Below are 19,681 nucleotides of genomic sequence, written 5' to 3' on the forward strand. Positions count from 1 at the left end.
ATAAAAGTGGAAGATACAGCAATTCCAAAAAATTTTAAGGCAAGACCGGTGCCATACGCAATACGTCTGGCAGTCGAGGCAGAGCTGAAGAATTTGGAAAAGGCAGGCGTATTATCCAAAATAGATTGGAGCGAATGGGCAACACCCATCGTTCCAGTCATGAAAAAAACATTGAGAAATAAATGAGGAACAGAAAAAAATTTGCATCTGTGGGGACTTTAAGGTGACTGTAAACCCGGTCCTTCACACGGTACAGTATCCTCTTCCGAGGATAGAAGATATTTTCGCCTCACTATCCGGAGGGAAACGTTTCACAAAAATTGACTTGGCACAGGCATATCTACAGATGGAGGTTGAGGAGACCTCTAAAAAGTATCTCACAATAAACACACACAAAGGCCTGTACCAGTACAATTGACTGGTTTTTGGAATAGCATCAGCTCTAGCTATCTGGCAAAGAGCTATGGAGCAAGTCCTGCAAGGGATTCCGGGGACTCAATGCTACCTAGACGACATCCTTATAACAGGAGAAAACGACAACGAGCACCTTGCCAATTTGGAGCAGGTGCTCACTAGGCTGAAAGAACGGGGCCTACGAGCAAATCGCCCCAAGTGCGAATTTTTCCAATATCAGATATCATATTGTGGCCACATAATTAATAAGGAAGGGTTGCATAAGTCACCTGAAAAAATTGAAGCAGTTATAAAAGCCCCAGCACCTGAAAATGTTTCACAATTAAGGTCATTCCTGGGATTAATAAATTACTATCATAAATTTTTACCGAACTTATCAACTATTCTACACCCTCTTAATGATCTTCTACAGACAGGAGTGATTTGGAAATGGAACGAAGACTGTAAACGTGCCTTCCATAAATGTAAAGACTTAATCACATCCGAGAAAATTTTGGCTCATTACAACCCATCACTCCCAATCAGACTGGCGTGCGATGCATCCCCTTACAGCATAGGAGCGGTATTGTCCCATAGATTCCCTGATGGCTCGGAACGGCCGATAGCTTTTGCGTCACGCTCATTGAACTCAGCTGAGCGTAACTATGCCCAGATAGACAGGGAAGCACTCAGCCTGGTATGGGGAGTGAAGAAATTCAACCATTACCTACACGGACAAAAATTTACCTTGCTGACTGACCATCAACCCCTCATCTCCATATTCAACCCTAAGAAAGGTGTCCCCATTATGACGGCACAAAGACTACAGAGGTGGTCCCTTTTTCTAGGGGCACACCAATACAACATTGAATACAAAGGGTCAAAACAGCATGGGAATGCTGACGGTTTATCACGCCTACCGTTGCCAACGATAGAAGAGGCACCTACAGTAGACCCAGTAGAGATATTCCACTCTACCATAGTGGAATGTCTACCGGTGACAAATTCTGCCATTGAAAGGGAGACAAGAAATGACCCTACTCTCTCACGGGTCTACGATTTAACAGTGAAGGGATGGCCAGCACATGGCGAACCATTGTTGCCAGCATTCTCGCAAAGAAGAGAACAGCTGTCAGTGTGCCGAGGAACCTTGATGTGTGGATCCAGAGTGGTGATTCCACCCAAACTCCAGGATAAAGTGCTAAAGGAGCTTCACGAGGGGCATCTGGGTGGAGTGAAAATGAAGAACCTAGCTAGGGCGTTTGTATGGTGGCCAGGTATCGATGGAGACATCGAAGACATGACCAAGAGCTGCCTAGGATGCCAGAAGGTCCAAAATGCTCCGCCACAGGCCCCTCTACATCCATGGGAGTGGCCCTCATCTCCCTGGCAAAGGGTGCACATCGACTTTGCTGGTCCATTTATGGACTCAATGTTCTTAATCGCAGTTGATGCACACTCCAAGTGGCCGGAGGTAATAAAGATGTCCTCCACCACCACGGAAAAAACCATCACAGTATTAAGGACCATATTTGCCAGGAATGGGCTGCCGGAGCAGATATGTTCTGATAATGGACCGCAATTTGTGTCCGAAGAATTCAGAAAGTTCTTAAAGAACAATGGGGTAAAGCACTACACGTCCGCCCCATACCATCCCGCCACCAATGGATTGGCTGAAAGGTTTGTCCAGACCTTCAAGAAGGCCATCAAGGCCATGGGTAATGAAGACATAAAACTTCAGCACAAGGTGGATAACTTCTTATTTGCATATAGGAATGCAACACATATGGTTACTAACCAAACTCCCACCATGATGTTCTACAATAGAAACCTAAGATGCCGGCTGGATTTGGTCAAGCCCAACATCCGAAGGGACGTGGAGAACCGGCAGTTTCAGGGCATGAATGAAAGGCCAACTAGGGCCTTCCAGATAGGCCAACCGGTTTTGGCCCGGGACTACCGTACCGAGAAATGGCAGCCTGGAACTATCTGCACACGATTAGGACCACTGATGTATACCGTGGACATCGGAGACAGCATAATAAGGCGCCATGCTGACCAAATCATCAAGTCATCCGAAAAAGGGACAACCTACACCACCACTCTATACATCTAACGATGAAGTAGAGATACCCATATCTACCTCCGATCCGGTGATACTGGAGCCCGATGAACCCGACACTGGCCTTCAAGCCGAATCAGCCTTGCCAGAAGAACCTACTACACCACCAGAAACTACTACACCCCCGAGGCGTTATCCGGACCGAGTCAGGAAGCCTCCTGAGAGACTAACTTATAATTAATTAATACAGCAATGTATATTATTTTGCATATAACATGTAATTAATAATTACTTAAAATATGATGTACTAGTTAGCTAGAAGGGGAGGAATTATGGTGTATGTGCCTTTAAGAGCCCCAGGTGTGCGTAATGCCGGTAATTGCCACTTGGGCTATATAAGCCTGTGTATTGTGTATATCCTTTAGAAACCCCCCCCCAGACTTGCTTAGTAAATACCTATGAACCAACTCCTGTCTTCAGTGTCTTTATCTACACACGGACACTACAACCACCACCTTCTAGGGATAGGCAATAAATGCGGCATCACACAGATCCAGAAAACAAATAAAAGTAAAAGCACCAAGATAGCATTAAAAAAAATTGTACTTGTATAAGAAAGGGAGGTGAAGAGTGTGATAAAACAGTCCATTCCGTCATAACAATATATGTTATATTAGCAAATCTCCCATGGCATTGCCTAGTTAAGTCAGAGAACTAGTCCTCTCTTTTACCTGTCCATAGTCTTCATGTTCCTGTTGCCTCTGTGTATGTGTGTCTCTCTCCCTTTGTTTCCATCTCACTAACTCTCTTTTTGCTTCTTTGCGCCCACATTTGCTTTTATTTGTCTTCTTCCTTTTTGGATGGAGGTGGTGGGTGGCATGGTGTAGAGCTGCAGGCTGTATTTTCTGGTGGTGACTTCAGCAAATTTGGCCCAAAGTGATCACTAGCTCACTTCCAATCACCTCCCCCATCACTCTTGCTTCCCTGTTCTCTCACTTCCTCTTTGAATGACCTGCTGCACCGGGCATTTTCCCCTCCCACCAGCGTCACTTGCCTCCCCTATACCCTCTAGCTGTAGCTCAGTTGGTAGCACCCTTGCCTCGGAGTCAGAAGGTCGTGGGTTCAGGTCCCACTCGAGACTGGAGCACAAAAATTTAGGCTGACACTCCAGTGCAGTACTGAGGGAGTGCTGCCACCTTTCGGATGAGACGTTAAACTGAGGCTCCGTCTACCATCCCAAGGGGGACGTAAAAGATCCTATGGCACTATTTCGAAGAAGAGCAGGGGAGTTATCCCTGGTGTCCTGGCCAATCCCTCAATCAACATCACTAAAAAAAAAAAAAAACAGATTATCTAGTCATTATCACATTGCTGTTGGTGGGAACTTGCTGTGCGCAAATTGGCTGCCGTGTTTCCTACACTTCAAAAAGTACTTCATTGGTTGCAAAGTACTTTGGGACGTCCAGTGGTCGTGAAAAACGCTATAAAATGGAAGTCTTTCTTTCTATCCACTCCATCACTCCACCAGAATTCTGGTGGAGAACAGTCAGTGGCCCTAGCTCTTATCCTCAACTGGTTTCCTGCCTTCCCTCCTCCTCGCCTACATTACCTTCAAACAAGCTTTGTTAGCTTTCAAATTTTAGCCTACTTAGCTTTTTAAAGAACTGAAATCAGGATGAAGAAAAACACTGCCTATCTGTTTTGACTCGCCTTTTCACAAGTGCTGGTAATATGAGGCTGTTTGTTTCAAACATGTTTTTTGAAAAATTGACTCAAATTAGGATGAGGAATGACACACTTAATACACTGTTAATCCAGTGTTTCCAGTGCAGCTTAATACACTTTCTGCAATTTATATTAATTATATTTTTAAAAGTTTGTTGAATGCCAAATTTACAGATAGAGAAATAAAATGTCAGATGACTTTTTTTCAGAAAACAATTGAGTAACTTGTGGGAAAAAGTTAATACCGACCACCTGGTGGTGTGCCAAGTAATCTTTAACGGTCAGTGTCATCATTTAACTTGGAATTCCTATTAGAGTGCCACCTAGTGGTGTGACAGTTAAATAAATAGTTAAGTGTTGCTGTTTTAACATTGGAAAATTCATTGGAAATGTTTACATAGCAGGTTTCAATGAGCCTCATGACACACAACAATTTTACAAAATTACTGATTGATAATTATATTAACTATATTATTATCAGTACATCAGCACGTGCAAACATCACACTTCAGATTTCACTTTGCTACAGATGCAAGACAATCTTAATATGCTGTGCGCTTCAGACCTGCACCTCTAAGCTGCAGCCTGAAACAGGCAAGCACATTTACTGACCAAACAGTTAAACTCCGAGTGACCTGCACCTGGTTACTTAGCTAAAATTATACTTTGGGAAGGGGTGAAGACCACTGAGAAGTGACCAATTTCCTGAATTTTTAATGCATTGCTTGCTATGATGTGTGTTTGTTAAGAGCAAATCTTCAAAGAGTGCTTTTATATCAAAGAAAGGACACCCTTATAATCCAAAGACCATTTTGTGGTCCCTAGCTGTAACCCTCTGCTGCACCCAACATATACAAGGTTATTGTGGAATTGGAACGTCACAAAATTGTCTCACATAAAACAGTGATTATATCAGTAACAATTTGTTAAGTAAAGCAACACGAATTTCAGATAGTCACTTCTTGCTTTCAGTCAAAGCAGTTCATTATATATTTTGTAAGTTTGCTCATTGTACTCCATTAAAATCTTGACATGCCTTTTTGTTTCTGTATATTATTTTATCTGCAAATTAATCTGACCAAGTAGTTTATCCTGCAGGCACTGGTCTGGAGGCATATTGGGGGCGAGATTGGACTTCAGTGAGGTGCAAAGCGGGTGATAGCGAATCGGCAGCCCATTTGACAACTTGCCCAATTGGCTTTTCGATTCAAGTCAATGGCAGAGAAAATCGAGCAGGGTGTAAAATGTGCTGCTGATTTGCTATCGCCTGTATTGCACTATAGCTGAAGTCCAATTTCACCCCCATTACCTTCCAACTTCTGAGGTGCTGGGAGAACACCGTGGGGTCCCACATATTCTCCAGTAAGTGACTGACAGCAGTTTGGAGTTAACCTTTAAACCCGAGTGTTCTAACCTGCTCATGACCTAGAATAAGGAAACTGTGGCAGTGTAGCTCTGAACAAAGGATAAATTGTTGGGGGAAAAGCCCGAACAGTAACAAAAATGTTCCACTGTTTTGAGGGTCAAGACTGAACAATGAGTCTTAATTTCAAAACAAAGAGAATATAGGGAGAAGGAAAGTTCATGGCAACACCGACCACAGTGGTATCATTAAAACAACTGGTAATGTAGACCCGTTGTTACACGTACCAGATAATTTAGCAAGTGAGTTCTCCTGTCTTTAGAGAAGGCAGACTGAAAAGCACAATTATAAACTAATAAACTGGTTTATTTTAAAGAGAATTGCATAGATTTTACAGCACAGAAACAAACCATGTAGCCCAACTGGTCTATGCTGGTGTTTATACTTCACACAAGCCTTCTCCCACTCTACTTCATCTAATCCTATCCGTATAACCTTCTATTCCTTTTGCTCTCGTGTACTTATCAAACTTTCCCTTAAATGCATCTATGCTATTCGCTTAAACCACTCCATGTAGTAACTAGTTCCCCATTCTTACCACTCTCTAGGTAAAGAAGTTTCTCCTGAATTCCCTATTGGATTTATTAACTTATATTTACAGCCCCTAGTTTTGGATTCCCCCACAAGTGGAAACATCTCTACATCTACACTATCGAACCCCTTCATAATTTTAATGAGCTCTATTAGGTCACCTCTCAGCCTTCTCCTTTCTACAGAAAAGAGCCCCAGCCTGTTCAGTCTTTCTTGATGGTTATAACCTCTCAGTTCTGGCATCATCCTTGTAAATTTTACATGAAATATATGAACAGAATAGTTTTGCTGTGAGATACATCTACTTCCTACCACTCCTCCAAAAATGCATGACTCTGCCACTTTACTAGGCAAAATTCACTTACATGTTTACTGTCCTGAAGCTAATTCATCTTGACTTCCTTAGGTGAGGTGAGAAGTTGGGATTGTAATACTGGTTAGAAAAAGAAAAAACACTAACAACAAGTTTCTCACTCTCGATTCCTATCTTAGGATTCAAAATACATATATGAATAGCAGATGTGGACAGGCCCTGTGATTGGCTGAGGTGACCCCACACTCAATTACCCTGCCAACACTCATTGTCAAGGCCACATGTGTAAATTACCACAGGAACGTGGGGGGTACTTTTCTACTGTACCTTCATGTGGGTCACTACCTTCTGCAGAGGAGGGGAGAAAATGAGAGGGAAAACTGGGAGAAGAAAACTATATTTTGTACAACTATGCAGACATTTCAGAGTTTTATTTTCTAATTCTTTCCTTCCTAATTCAGTGACGTCTCCATATATCCAAATCCAAGAGAACCTGTATATAACTTTGATATATTGAGAATATCCAGACTTCTGCTCCTGGCCCAGCCCCGCTCTCCTCCCGTCTCAGGCTCTCCTACACGTATCTGTACTGTGTTCCTAAGTTTGGCCCTATTTCCCCAATTTGCAAGCTGTTTTAGTCCGCACAGTACTCCCTAGCCCTGGTCTGCAACCCTTTGCTCTTTGATTCCCAGCTGGAGTACAAAGCAGTCAGAGCCAGAGCAGGAATCAGCACCGTCTCTATCTATGCTGCTGAGTTTGTTTGTTTTAAATCAGTGGGCCCACTGCCACAGGAAATGCCTGCGTTAGTGCTGCTCTCTCATTGGCAGTATCAGCTTGCGAGAGGGGGAGGCCAGATCGAGGGTGGGACCAGGCGAGTGCAGCTGAACGAAGCCACAAAATTGCTTCGGCATACTAAAGTAAAATTCAATACAGACTGATGCTGGAGGGAAGATCCATACCAAAATTTTGATATATCGGCACGGTCTGTAGCTGTTAGCCTTGGTTCAGTGGTAGCACTCTCACCCGAGTCACAAGATTGTGGGTTCAAACCCCACTCCAGAGATTTGAGCGCATAATCTAGGTTGACACTTCAGTGCAGGACTGAGGAATTCTGCATGTACTGTGCTGCTGTCTATTTGTGGGATCTTGCTGTGCACAACATGGCTGCCACATTTCTCTACATTACAACAATGATGACATTTCAATAGTACTTAGTTGGCTTTTGGGATGTCCTGAGAACGTGAAAAGTGCTTTATAAATGCTTGTTCATTCCCCACGCTATACCGGACTCGAGAATGGTTGACTCTTACTCTGGCTGCAAAAAAAAAAGTGGAAAAAGCATTCCGCTCTCCAGCAACAACATCCCTCACCTTGCATTTCTACATGCTGTGGAAAAACAATTTCAATTCACAGTGGGCAATTTGCAAGGCAAGATGACGAGGATAATATCTTGAGCACTATTATGATAATCTTCTTTAAATACTCTATTACAGGATGGATACAGTTATCAAGTCACAAGCTGTGGTTATATCTGGTGGCCTGACAATCTGCTCATGCCCGGTTTTTCCCTACAGGTCTTGCCCATGTACCTCTTTGGAAGGCGTACACACTATCTTTGTACTGGCAGGTGAGGACGATGATGGTCCATTCCACTCCTTTGGGTTGGCTGCCAAAATTCTCTGTTGCCAAAGTCTCAACACGTTGTCTGCCAGCTTTGCTTGCCATCCCTTCAGATCTCTTCACCTTGTGTCACACGGTTGGTCTTCAGAAGCACCGCATGACCAATCCAATTGCTTCCTAGAAACAAAGTAAATTAATTATTACCTGTCAATCTGTGGCATTGCACAGAGAGAGTCAAGACCAAGTGTAATGTTCTAGTGAAGTGGAGTTAGAGAAATGGATAATAGGTCAAAAACATGCACACGTAATTCAGTCCCTAGTTTAAAATCATATATTCTGGTCTTATTTACATTGTGAATTCTTATGTTCACACTTATAATGATGGAGACTGCCTATATAAACTTGTCATGCTGTAATAATACCCTCCTGCCAGTGATGGTACTGTAGCACAACCACTGGAGCAAGAGTGCAACTAAGGCGCGACAAGTTTACATAGGTCATTTCTATTATAAATGTGGATGTAGGAATTTAGAAAAGTCGATACAAAGTCCTCACAGATGCAAGGGTTTTAATGTATTAGCTGGTCAAACTCCCATTGTACATGGGGAGTCAAGAACAAATGTAATCTTCAGGTCATGTGAGGTTAGCGGGTGGAGTTAACTGGACCAGGGCACAGAAATGTAATTCAGCCCCCATTTTGAAGTCATGCATTTTGTCTGTTTTTTTAATTTCCATTATAAATTCCTATGTCTGCAGTTAGAATGGAAACAGCCAATGCAAACTAGTCAGGTTATATTTACATCCTCTCTCACTTCCCTTCTTTTCCCTTCTCTCTACTCCAGCTCTCTTCCTTGCTACCCTCCCTTCCTTCCCCTCTCGACCCTTCTCCTCTTTCCTCCCTTCCCTTTCTGTCCGCTTCCCTCAAATTCAACTTTAAAAAAGTCAAATTAGATTGAGGAAAGAAGCTGTCTGTCTGTCTTGCTCTCCATTTGTGTCTTTCTCGCTGTCTATTTCTCACTCTTCCCCAACCTCATGTATTAGCATTTGGACCATTGTCTCACCAATGTGAGCCATTAGCCTTGACCCTTCCTAACTGCCAAGAAAACACAAGTGGAGATAATTAGTTCACACTTTTTTGAAAATTGAACATTAGCATCAAAGACACTCTCTCTCTCTCTCACTCACTCTTTCTCTCTCAGACCAAGAAGGCCTCATGTTTTATCCCTGATCTGTAATTAGTTACTCAATTGTCACATTTCAAGATTCTGTTCGACCATTTTTGGAAAAGAGCTTTTTTAATGCTGATATTTTAAAAGCAGCATGTATTCATGAAATAAAAACAGAAAATGCTGGAAACACCTAGCCAACATCTGTGGAAAGAGAAACAGGAGTTAACATTTCAGGTCAATGACCTTTCATCAGAACTGGACCTGAAACATTGGCCTGGATTTTGCTGTAATAATACATAATGGTGAGGCCATCGGCGCTCACCGTTATTATGGGGTAAATCGGACAGCAGTAAAACACGCAAATCCAGAAGTTGCTGTCAGAGATACCCTGTTCCTCCACAGGGTGCGCTGTTGTAGTCCTCACCAATGGACTCTGCACTGAAATGACTGAAACGGTGTGAACTTGCTGTACTTGCCCACTAGTTTCACATTAAAATGGCTGAAAAAGTTAGGGCTGATGTATTCAGGAGTAAGTAACTTTTTAAAGGCATGATTAGTGATAATTACTGCTGAACAATCTCTCTGGCCCTGAAAAATTAATTTTACAAGTGTGGAGTCTCATTCCCGCAGAAGAAAATTAGTTAGAGCGTTAAAAAAAAAATTTAAACCTTTTTTGTTTACTTTTTCTGTCTGTCTGTTATCTCTCTCCCTTAATCCCATCTGTAATTCCTAATCTTTATTTCATTTTCTGTACATCATTTAAATCTAATTTATATGTTCAACTTTATACTTCCTGGTTTGGACTCTGCATGGCTCAGTGAGGATTCATCAATTTGATTGGTTGAAGAGCCTCGCTGTTTCGCACAGGTGCCCTGTAGAGGGCGCTGCGCTGGAACAGACGCCCGATGGCAGGAAGTCTCCGCTCGAAAGCCGGTCAAATCTTTGTGGGCAGCTGTCAGTGAGATGAACGGCGAGCACCGTTCCTTCGCCGCTGACTGCAAAATCAGGGCCATTAATTCTGGTTTCACTCTCCACAGTTGCTACCTGACCTGCTAAGTGTTTCCAGCATTTTATGTTTTTTATTTCAAATTTCCAGCACCTGCAGTATTTGGCTTTTGTTTTCGTGTATTCTCATGTGTTTTTTTTCTTAATGGGTACGCAGATAAAGGATGATTAATATGCTAGAAATGAGTTGGGTTTTTTTCCCCCCAGGGATCAAATAATAAAGGATTTGTTAGCTTGTCTGAGTAATCAGAAAACACCTTTTATCCATGGTGATGGAAAACCCTTTCATCTCTATCTGAAAAGCAAAGGATAAGAGAGAGCCAGAAGCAGTTGGCTTTTGGAAGCAGGAGGCTGTACAGGCAGTCAGACAACAAAGGGCTGTGAAAGGCAGGAGACTGAAGGTAGAGAAGTTCTGCCTTGGGTTGAATGTAAGAATGCAGAGGAGTTAGTCTGTTTAAATCAAGGAAGACGACTCAATGAAGTGAGGTAGCTGGCACGTTCATTATTTTTATGTTATTATGTGGAGATAAGTTTTAGTGATTGAACTAATGAGTCGGATCATAACTATTGCTCTGTGTGTTCACCTTACTGTGGAATAAAGCAGCTTAACAATTCCAAGCATGTCTCGCCTCATGTAATGTTAACTCTCAGAGAAATTGATGAAATACACGTGCAAAAAGACATGGATATCTGGTTCAGGTCACGAGAAGGTTCCGTTGTTACACTCCCGAGTCCAGCTATTGTAGAGGGCAGCATGGGTCAATTCCCATAAAAGCAAGACGCCCAGACCTTACAGGAGAGACTGATGCCACTGAAGCCGAAAAGGCATCTACAGCGGACGCGAATTTATAACACCAAATTAGCTCTTGCAGTAGTAGGGGCGCACTATTGACCTCAGTGCCCTTTAGTTGGTGGGATGGGGCTAGAAATCAGACAGGCTTCCTGCGCCTGATCTTTAGCCAGTGAAAGCAAAAGCAGTCCTAGTAGCATTTATGATGTTGTAACTCACCTCTTCCCTAAACCCTGCAAATATTCTCTCCCTTCCTAGCCTGTCAACTACCAACAATCAGAAACACGGCAGGAAAATAAAAAATAATCAGTGACACTCAATGATTCATCACCTTCTTGGATGATGAGAATAGCACCCCACCATCATGTCCTCTGGCTAAGTTTTTCCTCCAAGCCTGGCTGAGAATGACAAAACTGGAGTTGTTCTCGGTCCCTGGATTGAATTCTCAGTCCAGTATCTGGTCCAGACTCTGATCTCCTCGCTGGAGTTCAACAATGCGGCAAACTGAACAGTACCAACATGAACTGCTGTTAAAATGGTTGAATTTTATTTTTCATTGGTCTACAAAGCAGATCCATTCTTCAGTCATTTTTTCTTTTCTTGTTATTAGCGTTGAAAGGAGTCAGTGTCAAGCTATTACTGTCTACCTTTCAGTGCATCATTTTGTTCGTAAAAGATTCAATTAACTAATATATTGCAGGGTTAGCAGGTAAATGTAATTATGTCCTTGAGTTTGGATGAACAATTTCTAACAATCAAAGGAGCCAAGTTTGCAAAGCATCCCAGCCAGGCTGTATATCTGCAGTGGGAATAGTTCCACTTACAACAAAGTAAAAGCAAGTAAATGGAAATGAGAAAAGTGTGGCAGAACCACGGAATGACTCTGGCTAACTGTATATAATTCTCTTTAACGAGGTTCTAACACCAGCCTAAACCTGTATCATTGTGTTAGGCATTACTGTGTTTTGTATATAGAGTTTGCATGTACGGGGCGTGGCCCCTTTAAGAGCGCGGGCAAACGCGATGACGTCACATCGCAAACCACGGGACTGCCCAGGCAGTCCTCGTGGCATCTCTGTTGAGTAAAGACCTGTTTAATCGCTCTCTGGTGTCGATCTCAGTTATTCGTAGGAATTCGCTAATTCCTACAAAAGAACATTTATTCTCAAGAAGAATAGGGAAGCAGAATAGGGAAAGAAAAAGCGACCCGGCAAAACAAAGAAATAAATTTAAAAGTATGTTAGGAAAATAAATGATAAAGCAGATGATGAAAAGGGAGGAAAGGGATAAGAACCAGAAATATTTGCAGATTGCGACATACATAGGGGAACTCACTCCCTACTCCCAGAGCCACAGAAAGAGGTGCAAACCCATCAGCTCTCACTTACTGAGAGACCACTGCTTTTTAAAAAATATCTATGTCTCACTGCATTTAAAAACATATAGCACTGCTCCATTTATTTGCTTGCAAACTATATCACTGTTTTTAAATCACAAGAAAATTCACCATGTCCTATAATATGACAATGCATCGAGGCTCGTTAAGATATCCTATTATACAAGACTAGGCCAGTCATCTACTGTACTTTATATTTTAAAACTGCATTATTTTGCAGATTTTAACATCAAGACTCAATTGAAATAGTCAACCTGATCTTTTCACTTGTGTACAGGAACCATCTGAATAACTTTCCAACTGTGTTCAGTCAATCAGTATTTGACTTCACCAGTGTATACACACACAATACTGCACCAAAATGCTACATGCACAGTGTTGAAAGAAGGCTATTTGATGATATTGTAGGAATCGTCAGATCCCTAGCTGAAATACTGAGGTTGAGTCAGTCCGATAATTAAACGAAGTTTAATGTAAACTAAAGAACAAACAATGGAATGCAGGAGAAACAATCAACAGGTCTTTTCTTAAGGCTGGCTTCATGAGGTCTGACCTGGGAACCTCCCAGCCTGATGTCATCACGTTTCCCGCCGTTCGGGACGTCACGTGACCAACGTGATGACGTCATCGCGCTGGTTCTGGAACTTACCGAGAACGGGTTATTTACAAACAGTAAACAAACATAGGTGCTGTAGCACTCTGTTAAAGGCAGTTATATAGTCATAGACAGGAGTCCCTTGGTGGCTTTGCCACATGCGCCCCCCAGAAGTGTCTTTAACCACAAAAGTCAATCGCAGAGGAGGTCGGACAAGCCTGTTCGAACGACTCCGATATTCCCGGAGAGGAATGGGCTGGGCAGACGATGAGCTGGCCTGCGGAACAGTCCGGTCAGGTGGCTGCCCACGACGCGGTGGCTGCGCTGCCTTGACCGGTCGCTCAAGGTCCAGGTGTGCGGCCTTGAGGCAGTCCACGGAAATGTGGTCAGGCTTGCCCCCGACGTCCACTAAAAAACTCTTGGCACCCGCCTGCAGTACCTGGAAAGGGCCTGTATATGGAGGAGAGAGGGGACTACGGTGGGCGTCATACCTGACAAAAACGAATTTAGCCTACATAAGCTCCGGCGGAACGTGTGACGCGGGCAAACCGTGATGTGATGTCGGAATTGGGCTAAAAGATTGAGCTGCGTCCTGGTGGGCCTCCAGTTGTTCGGCTGCCGACCAAGGTCGCGTTGGTGACGGAAGAAACTCGCCTGGCACCCGGAGTGGCTGTCCATAAACCAGCTCGGCGGCCGATGCCTGCAGGTCCTCTTTGGGCGCTGTGCGTAACCCGAGCATCACCCAAGGCAGCCTCTCTATCCATGCGGCCCCCTGGAGGCTGGCCCGCAGCGACGCCTTCAAGGACTGATGAAAGTGCTCACATAGTCCATTTGCCTGCGAATGGCAAGCCGTGGTCCGATGGAGCTTGGTGCCCAAACCCAAGGCTACGGCGTTCCACAGTGCAGACGAGAATTGCGGCCCGCGGTCCGACAAAATATCAGACGGAACGCTAAAACGTGCAACCCAGGAGGAAAGAAAAGCCCGGGCGACATCCGCGGAGGTGGTGGACGTCAAAGGAATGGCCTCCGGCCACCTGGTGGTACGGTCGCCAATAGTCAAGAGACGTGTGAAACCCTGTGACGGTGGTAGTGGGCCAACGAGGTCGACATGGACGTGACCAAAACGCCGCTCCGGTACTTCGAAAACAGCTACGGGAGCTTTGACGTGCCGCTGCACCTTAGCCCGCTGGCACACGACGCAGGTGTTGGCCCAGTCACGGACATCCTTGCGCATCCCTCTCCAGACGAACTTGGACGCCAGTAGTTTTTGTGAAGCCCTCACGCCAGGGTGCGCAAGCCCGTGGATGACATCAAAAACGTTCCTACGCCAGGACAGCGGAATGATCGGGCGGGGGTCCCCCAAGGAGACGTTGCAGAGCAAGGAGGTGCCGGCCGAGTGGAAAAGCACATCCGCTGGCTGAAGGCAGGAGTCGTCGGTACGGAAAGCTTGCGTTTCCGGATCAGCCACTTGGTCAGCAGCCATGAGTGAATAATCGAGTCCCAGCTGGACGGCCTGGACCATCGCACGCGAGAGGCAATCGGCGACCACGTTGTCCTTGCCAGCCACGTGCCGGATGTCGGTGGTGAACTCAGAAATAAAGGTGAGCTGTCGAGCCGACCACGGCTCAGCCGTCTTGGCCATGGCAAACGTCAGGGGCTTGTGATCCACAAATGCGGTGAATTGGCGTCCCTCCAACAGAAAACAAAAATGGCGGATGGCCAGAAACAACGCCAATAACTCCGTCGAACGTGCTGTAGCTGCGTTCGTTACGACGCAATTGGCGACTAAAAAACGCCAACGGTTGCCACGTCCCGTCGACCCATTGCTCCTGCACGGCGCCTACGGCGTAGTCCGAAGCATCAGTCGTAAGCGCGATGGTGGCGCCAGGCAGCGGGTGCGCCAACATCGTTGTGTTTGCGAGAGCATCTTTCGTGTCCACAAAAGCGCAATCCATCTCTGGTGTCCAGACCACAGGTTCCTTCCCCGGTTTCCCTCCGAGTGCCTCGCAGAGTGGCCGCATAAGCTGCGCGGCCCGGGGAACAAACCGTTGGTAAAAATTTACCATACCAAGGAACTCCTGGAGCGCTTTAACGGATTGCGGGCGTGGAAAAGCAGCAATCGCCTCCACCTTCGACTGAAGTGGCACTGCTCCTTCCGCAGTGATGCAGTGGCCCAAAAAGTCGATCTGTCGCAGCCCGAATTGGCATTTGGCCGGGTTAATTATGAGGCCATGCTGATGGAGGCGGCAAAAAAGGAGGCGCAGGTGGCTGAGATGTTCCTCTTTCGAAGTACTGGCGACCAGGATGTCATCGAGATACACAAACAGGAACTTAAGATCCCGCAGCACTGAATCCATAAGGAGCTGGAACGCCTGCGCCGCATTCTTGAGCCCGAACGGCATTCGGAGGAATTCAAACAGTCCGAACGGGGTAATGACCGCTGTCTTCTGGATGTCCTGGGGGTGGACGGGCACTTGATAGTACCCCCGGACGAGGTTGATTTTGGAAAAAACGAATTGCCCGCCAAATGTGCGGAGAAATCTTGGATGTACGGTATTGGGTACCGGTCGGGCGTCGTGACCTCATTGAGGCGCAGATAATCACCGCAGGGCCGCCAATAACCGCCGGGCTTAGGGACGATATGAAGTGGCGAAGACCAGGGACTATCCGACCGGCGAACAATCCCCAGCCGCTCCATGGTGGTGAACTCCGCCTTCGCGGCCTCGAGTTTACTGGGTTCCAGCCGCCGAGCCCGGGCATAGACCGGAGGGCTGGTCGTCGCGATGTGGTGCTCCACACCATGTTTAGCGGTCGTTGCCGAGAAGGTGGGCCGAGTTAGATCCGGAAATTCCCCGAGAAGGCGGGCGAAGTCGTCAGGCGCCGGCACGGTGCAGGAAACCGTGTGAGTCGCGCCTAAGCCCCGAAAGCACGGGATGGAGGCAAACGTGGCGGCGTGAATCAGACAGCGATTTCGTAAATCAACCAATAGGCCATTGGCACAGAAGAAGTCAGCGCCGAGGATTGCCTGTGCGATTTGGGCGGTGATAAACTCCCATAGGAAACGTTGCCCGCCAAAACACGCCTGGATCTGCCTGTTCCCGAACGTACGAATAGCACTGCCGTTGGCGGCCTGGAGTGGAGAACCGCGCCTCCTGGCCCGGAGCGAAGCGGGGAGGATGCTGAACTGGGCTCCCGTGTCACACAAAAACCGCCTGCCCGAAATGGAGTCGGTGATATAAAGTAACTTCCCGGAATCTGCAACCACCATCGTAGATGCGAAACCGACCTCGGGGTCGTTCTTCCGTTCACGCAGTCGGTGCTGTTGCTTTCTCGTTGCATTCGGCACGAAACTACAGGGAGGACGGCAGCATCTGGCTTTTGGGCCGAAACGGGCGTGATAGTAAGATAGTAAGATGGTGGAGGCGCCAAGGCGGGGTTCTTCGGGGCGGGACGCTTCGAGGTGGCGCAGTACTGCTGCATCACCGCCTAAATAGTGTCGGCTTCGGCCGCGAGCGCTACACCGTCCGTAGCCTTTGACCTGGCGAGGGCTGCTTGCACCTGCTCGGGGAGCTGGCTCAGGAACAGTTCCCGGAACAGAAAACACTGCGGCTCAGACCCAAGGAGCGAGAGCATCTGGCTCATCAACTCAGACGGCTTGGCGTCGCCTAACCCGGGCAGCGTGAGTAAACGTCGCGCGCGCTCTGCTTTCGTGAGGCCGAAAACCTGCGTTAGTCGCGCCTTAAGCGTATCATACTTGTTATCCACGGGTGGGTTTTCCAGCAGGCTGATGATCCTCGAAGCCGTCGAGCTGTCCAGTGCGGAGACCACGTAAAGATAACGGGTCTGATCCAGCACGATGTTCCGAAGTTGGAACTGAGCCTCCGCTTGGACGAACCAGGAGGCCGCCTGTTGTTCCCAAAATTGAGGGAGCTTCAAGGTCACTGCATTAACATCCATCGTGCTGCGTCGCGCTTCCTCCGCGAAAATCGTCCGCGAAGCTTCGGGGTCACCACTGTAGGAATCGTCAGATCCCTAGCTGAAATATTGAGGTCGAGTCAGTCCGATAATTAAATTTAGTTTAATGTAAACTAAAGAACAAACAATGCAATGCAGGAGAAACAATCAACAGGTCTTTTCTTAAGGCTGGCTTCACGAGGTCTGACCTGGGAACCTCCCAGCCTGACGTCATCACGTTTCCCGCCGTTCGGGACATCACGTGACCAATGTGATGACGTCATCGCGCTGGTTCTGGAACTTACCGAGAACAGGTTATTTACAAACAGTAAACAAACATAGGTGCTGTAGCACTCTGTTAAAGGCAGTTATATATAGTCATATACAGGAGTCCCTTGGTGGCTTTGCCACAATATGATAGATTAGTACAGCACAGCACAGAAGGAGGTCCATCGAGTCTTTCGAAGAGCAATCCAGTTAGTCCCACTTCCCCGCTCTTTCCCCATATCCCTGCGTTTTTTTTCTCCTTCAAGTATTTATCCAATTCCCTTTTGAAGACTACTATTCAATCTGTATCTGCCACCCTATCAGGCAGTGCATTCCAAATCCTAACCACTCATTGCGTAAAAACGTTTCTCATGTCATCTCTGGTTCTTTTGTCAATCACCTTAAACCCGTGTCCTCTCATTATCGACCCTTCAGCAATTGGAAAGTTTCCTCTTTATTTACTCTATCTAAACCCTTGATGATTTTAAACAACTCTATCAAATCTCCTCTTAGCCTTCTCTGCTCCAAGGAGAACAACCCCAGCTTCTCTAGTCTATCCAAGTAACTGTATTCCCTCATCCCTGGAACCATTCCAGTAACTCACTTTTGTACCCTCTCCAAAACCTTCACATCCTTCCTAAAGTGTGGTGCCCAGAATTGGACACAATACCCCAACTTTCATACAAGATTCAGATTTCATTGCTGTATACAGCATGCTGCAGTTGACTGTTTATAGTCAGCATCCAGTTGGAGCTTACGTACTCGTTTTTGTGAAGACGATTTTGAGCTCTCCCTAGATCACGCAACATTCACTGGGTAGGACACCTTCTGTCCCCAAGCCTCTGCTGCTCAAAATGGTTGGTAGGCAATGTTCCAGAATAGCTCCATGAGACCAGCTCTTATTGTCTCTCCTGGGGCAACCAGTCTTCATTCAGCACCTCCTTCTGACAGCCCATTTGGAAATTGGAAACTTGGTACAAATAGACTGGTGGGCTATGATACATAGGTACTTACTTCCTCAATGTGTAGTGCCACCACACCCACATAGGGAGCTCTAGCTTAGCGTTACTGCAGGTGCGATCACAGATTCGCAGGCTGCAGCAGTGTGCATTGCTGTACCATAAGGGAAAGAACGCTCAGGAATTCTCCACGGATGCTCACGGACTGCATTCCAAAGTTCGCCAGCTCTCTTGCCTTGGCAAGTTGTTTTGAGTACCAACTGACGATTCATACAATGCAAATGGCTCGTCACAAACCACCGTCACTTATATCTGTTTCTGCAAGGTTTTTTTCCCTCGTTGAAGTAGATGGGAAAAAAAAAAGCAGTCATCAAGACTGATTCTATAATAAGGGTTGTTGTCTTTGAATATGAAGTACCAACACCATGATGTCGTACTAACCCTAGTTCATAAGTATTCTCAACTGCTCATGGGCACATCTAAAACATTTTGTTCCACTTAAAAATGTTCAAAGTTGCTACCAGTTCCTGGTAGCTCTCTATAATAAATAGTAAGAAAACTAAGGACTATTGCAATATACACATCAAAAAGAATTACAAAGCAGGGTCAACACCACAACTGAAACCCTAAAAGGACCTAAAAATAACCTCTTCTTTCTGTGGGCTGCAGGATGGTACGTGGATGTTTGGGCAGAAGCAACAGTTTAATGGGCCTGGGCCCACAGTACAAAACCGCCTCTAATTTAGCACTCAATAATTCATGATCCAAAACCCCTGGATAACTATCACATGACTAAATATTTAGGTAAACTCCTGATCGTATGGGATGCACAGTCCATTTAGGGAAGAAACTGTGGACATTGACCCAAGTGAGTACCTAGTGTAGACCTGGAATTTCTAACAATGACCAGCAAATGGTGAGACTCCTAAACACGCAGAATCATTTTTGATGCAATGTTTTGGAGGTGGGGTAAGAGAATCTTTACATTGATAAGTTAGAGCCTTCAGGAAAAGAGAGAAAATTGGAGCTGCCTGCCCCCTGGAACCAGCAAGTGCCTTCTCACAAGTCATAGTCCACTCTCACTTGCTACATGTTCAATCTCCTAGAGAGCATCAGCAAAGCAAGTGTTAAGCAGGCACTTCCACTGGGTATCCTGAAACATCAACAACCTGCATTTATATAGAACATTTTAGGTAGTAAAACATCCCAAGGCACTTCACAGGATTGTTATCAAACAAAGTTTGACACTGAACCACAGAGAGATATTAGGACAGGTGTCCAAAAGCCTGGTCAAAGAGGTAGGTTTTAAGGAGCATCTTAAAAGGAGGAGGGAGAGGTAGAGAGACGTAGAGGTTTAGGGAGGGAATTCCAGAGCTTAGGACCTAGGCAGCTGAAGGCACAGCCACCAATGGTGGACATTTACACCCAGGACTTATAGTGCTTAAACTCAAACATGCCAACCACAATCCTGAGCCTGTG

General features: G+C 45.7%; 1 protein-coding gene across 1 annotated transcript in view; it reads right to left on the minus strand.

The window, feature by feature from the left end:
- Positions 1 to 19,681, minus strand: part of LOC147116221 (L-fucose kinase-like) — a 174,182-nt gene that overhangs the window by 138,198 nt on the left and 16,303 nt on the right. The window contains exon 2 of the mRNA XM_085990960.1: positions 8,037 to 8,244. Within this exon, the coding sequence (XP_085847086.1) occupies positions 8,037 to 8,172 (136 nt within the window). The 5' untranslated portion in view covers positions 8,173 to 8,244. The remainder of the gene's footprint in view (positions 1 to 8,036; positions 8,245 to 19,681) is intronic.

Source organism: Somniosus microcephalus, chromosome 6 (genome assembly GCF_052327205.1).
Source record: "Somniosus microcephalus isolate GS21.2 chromosome 6, FLI_Smic_1.0, whole genome shotgun sequence".
NCBI classification, from domain to species: Eukaryota; Metazoa; Chordata; class Chondrichthyes; order Squaliformes; family Somniosidae; genus Somniosus; species Somniosus microcephalus.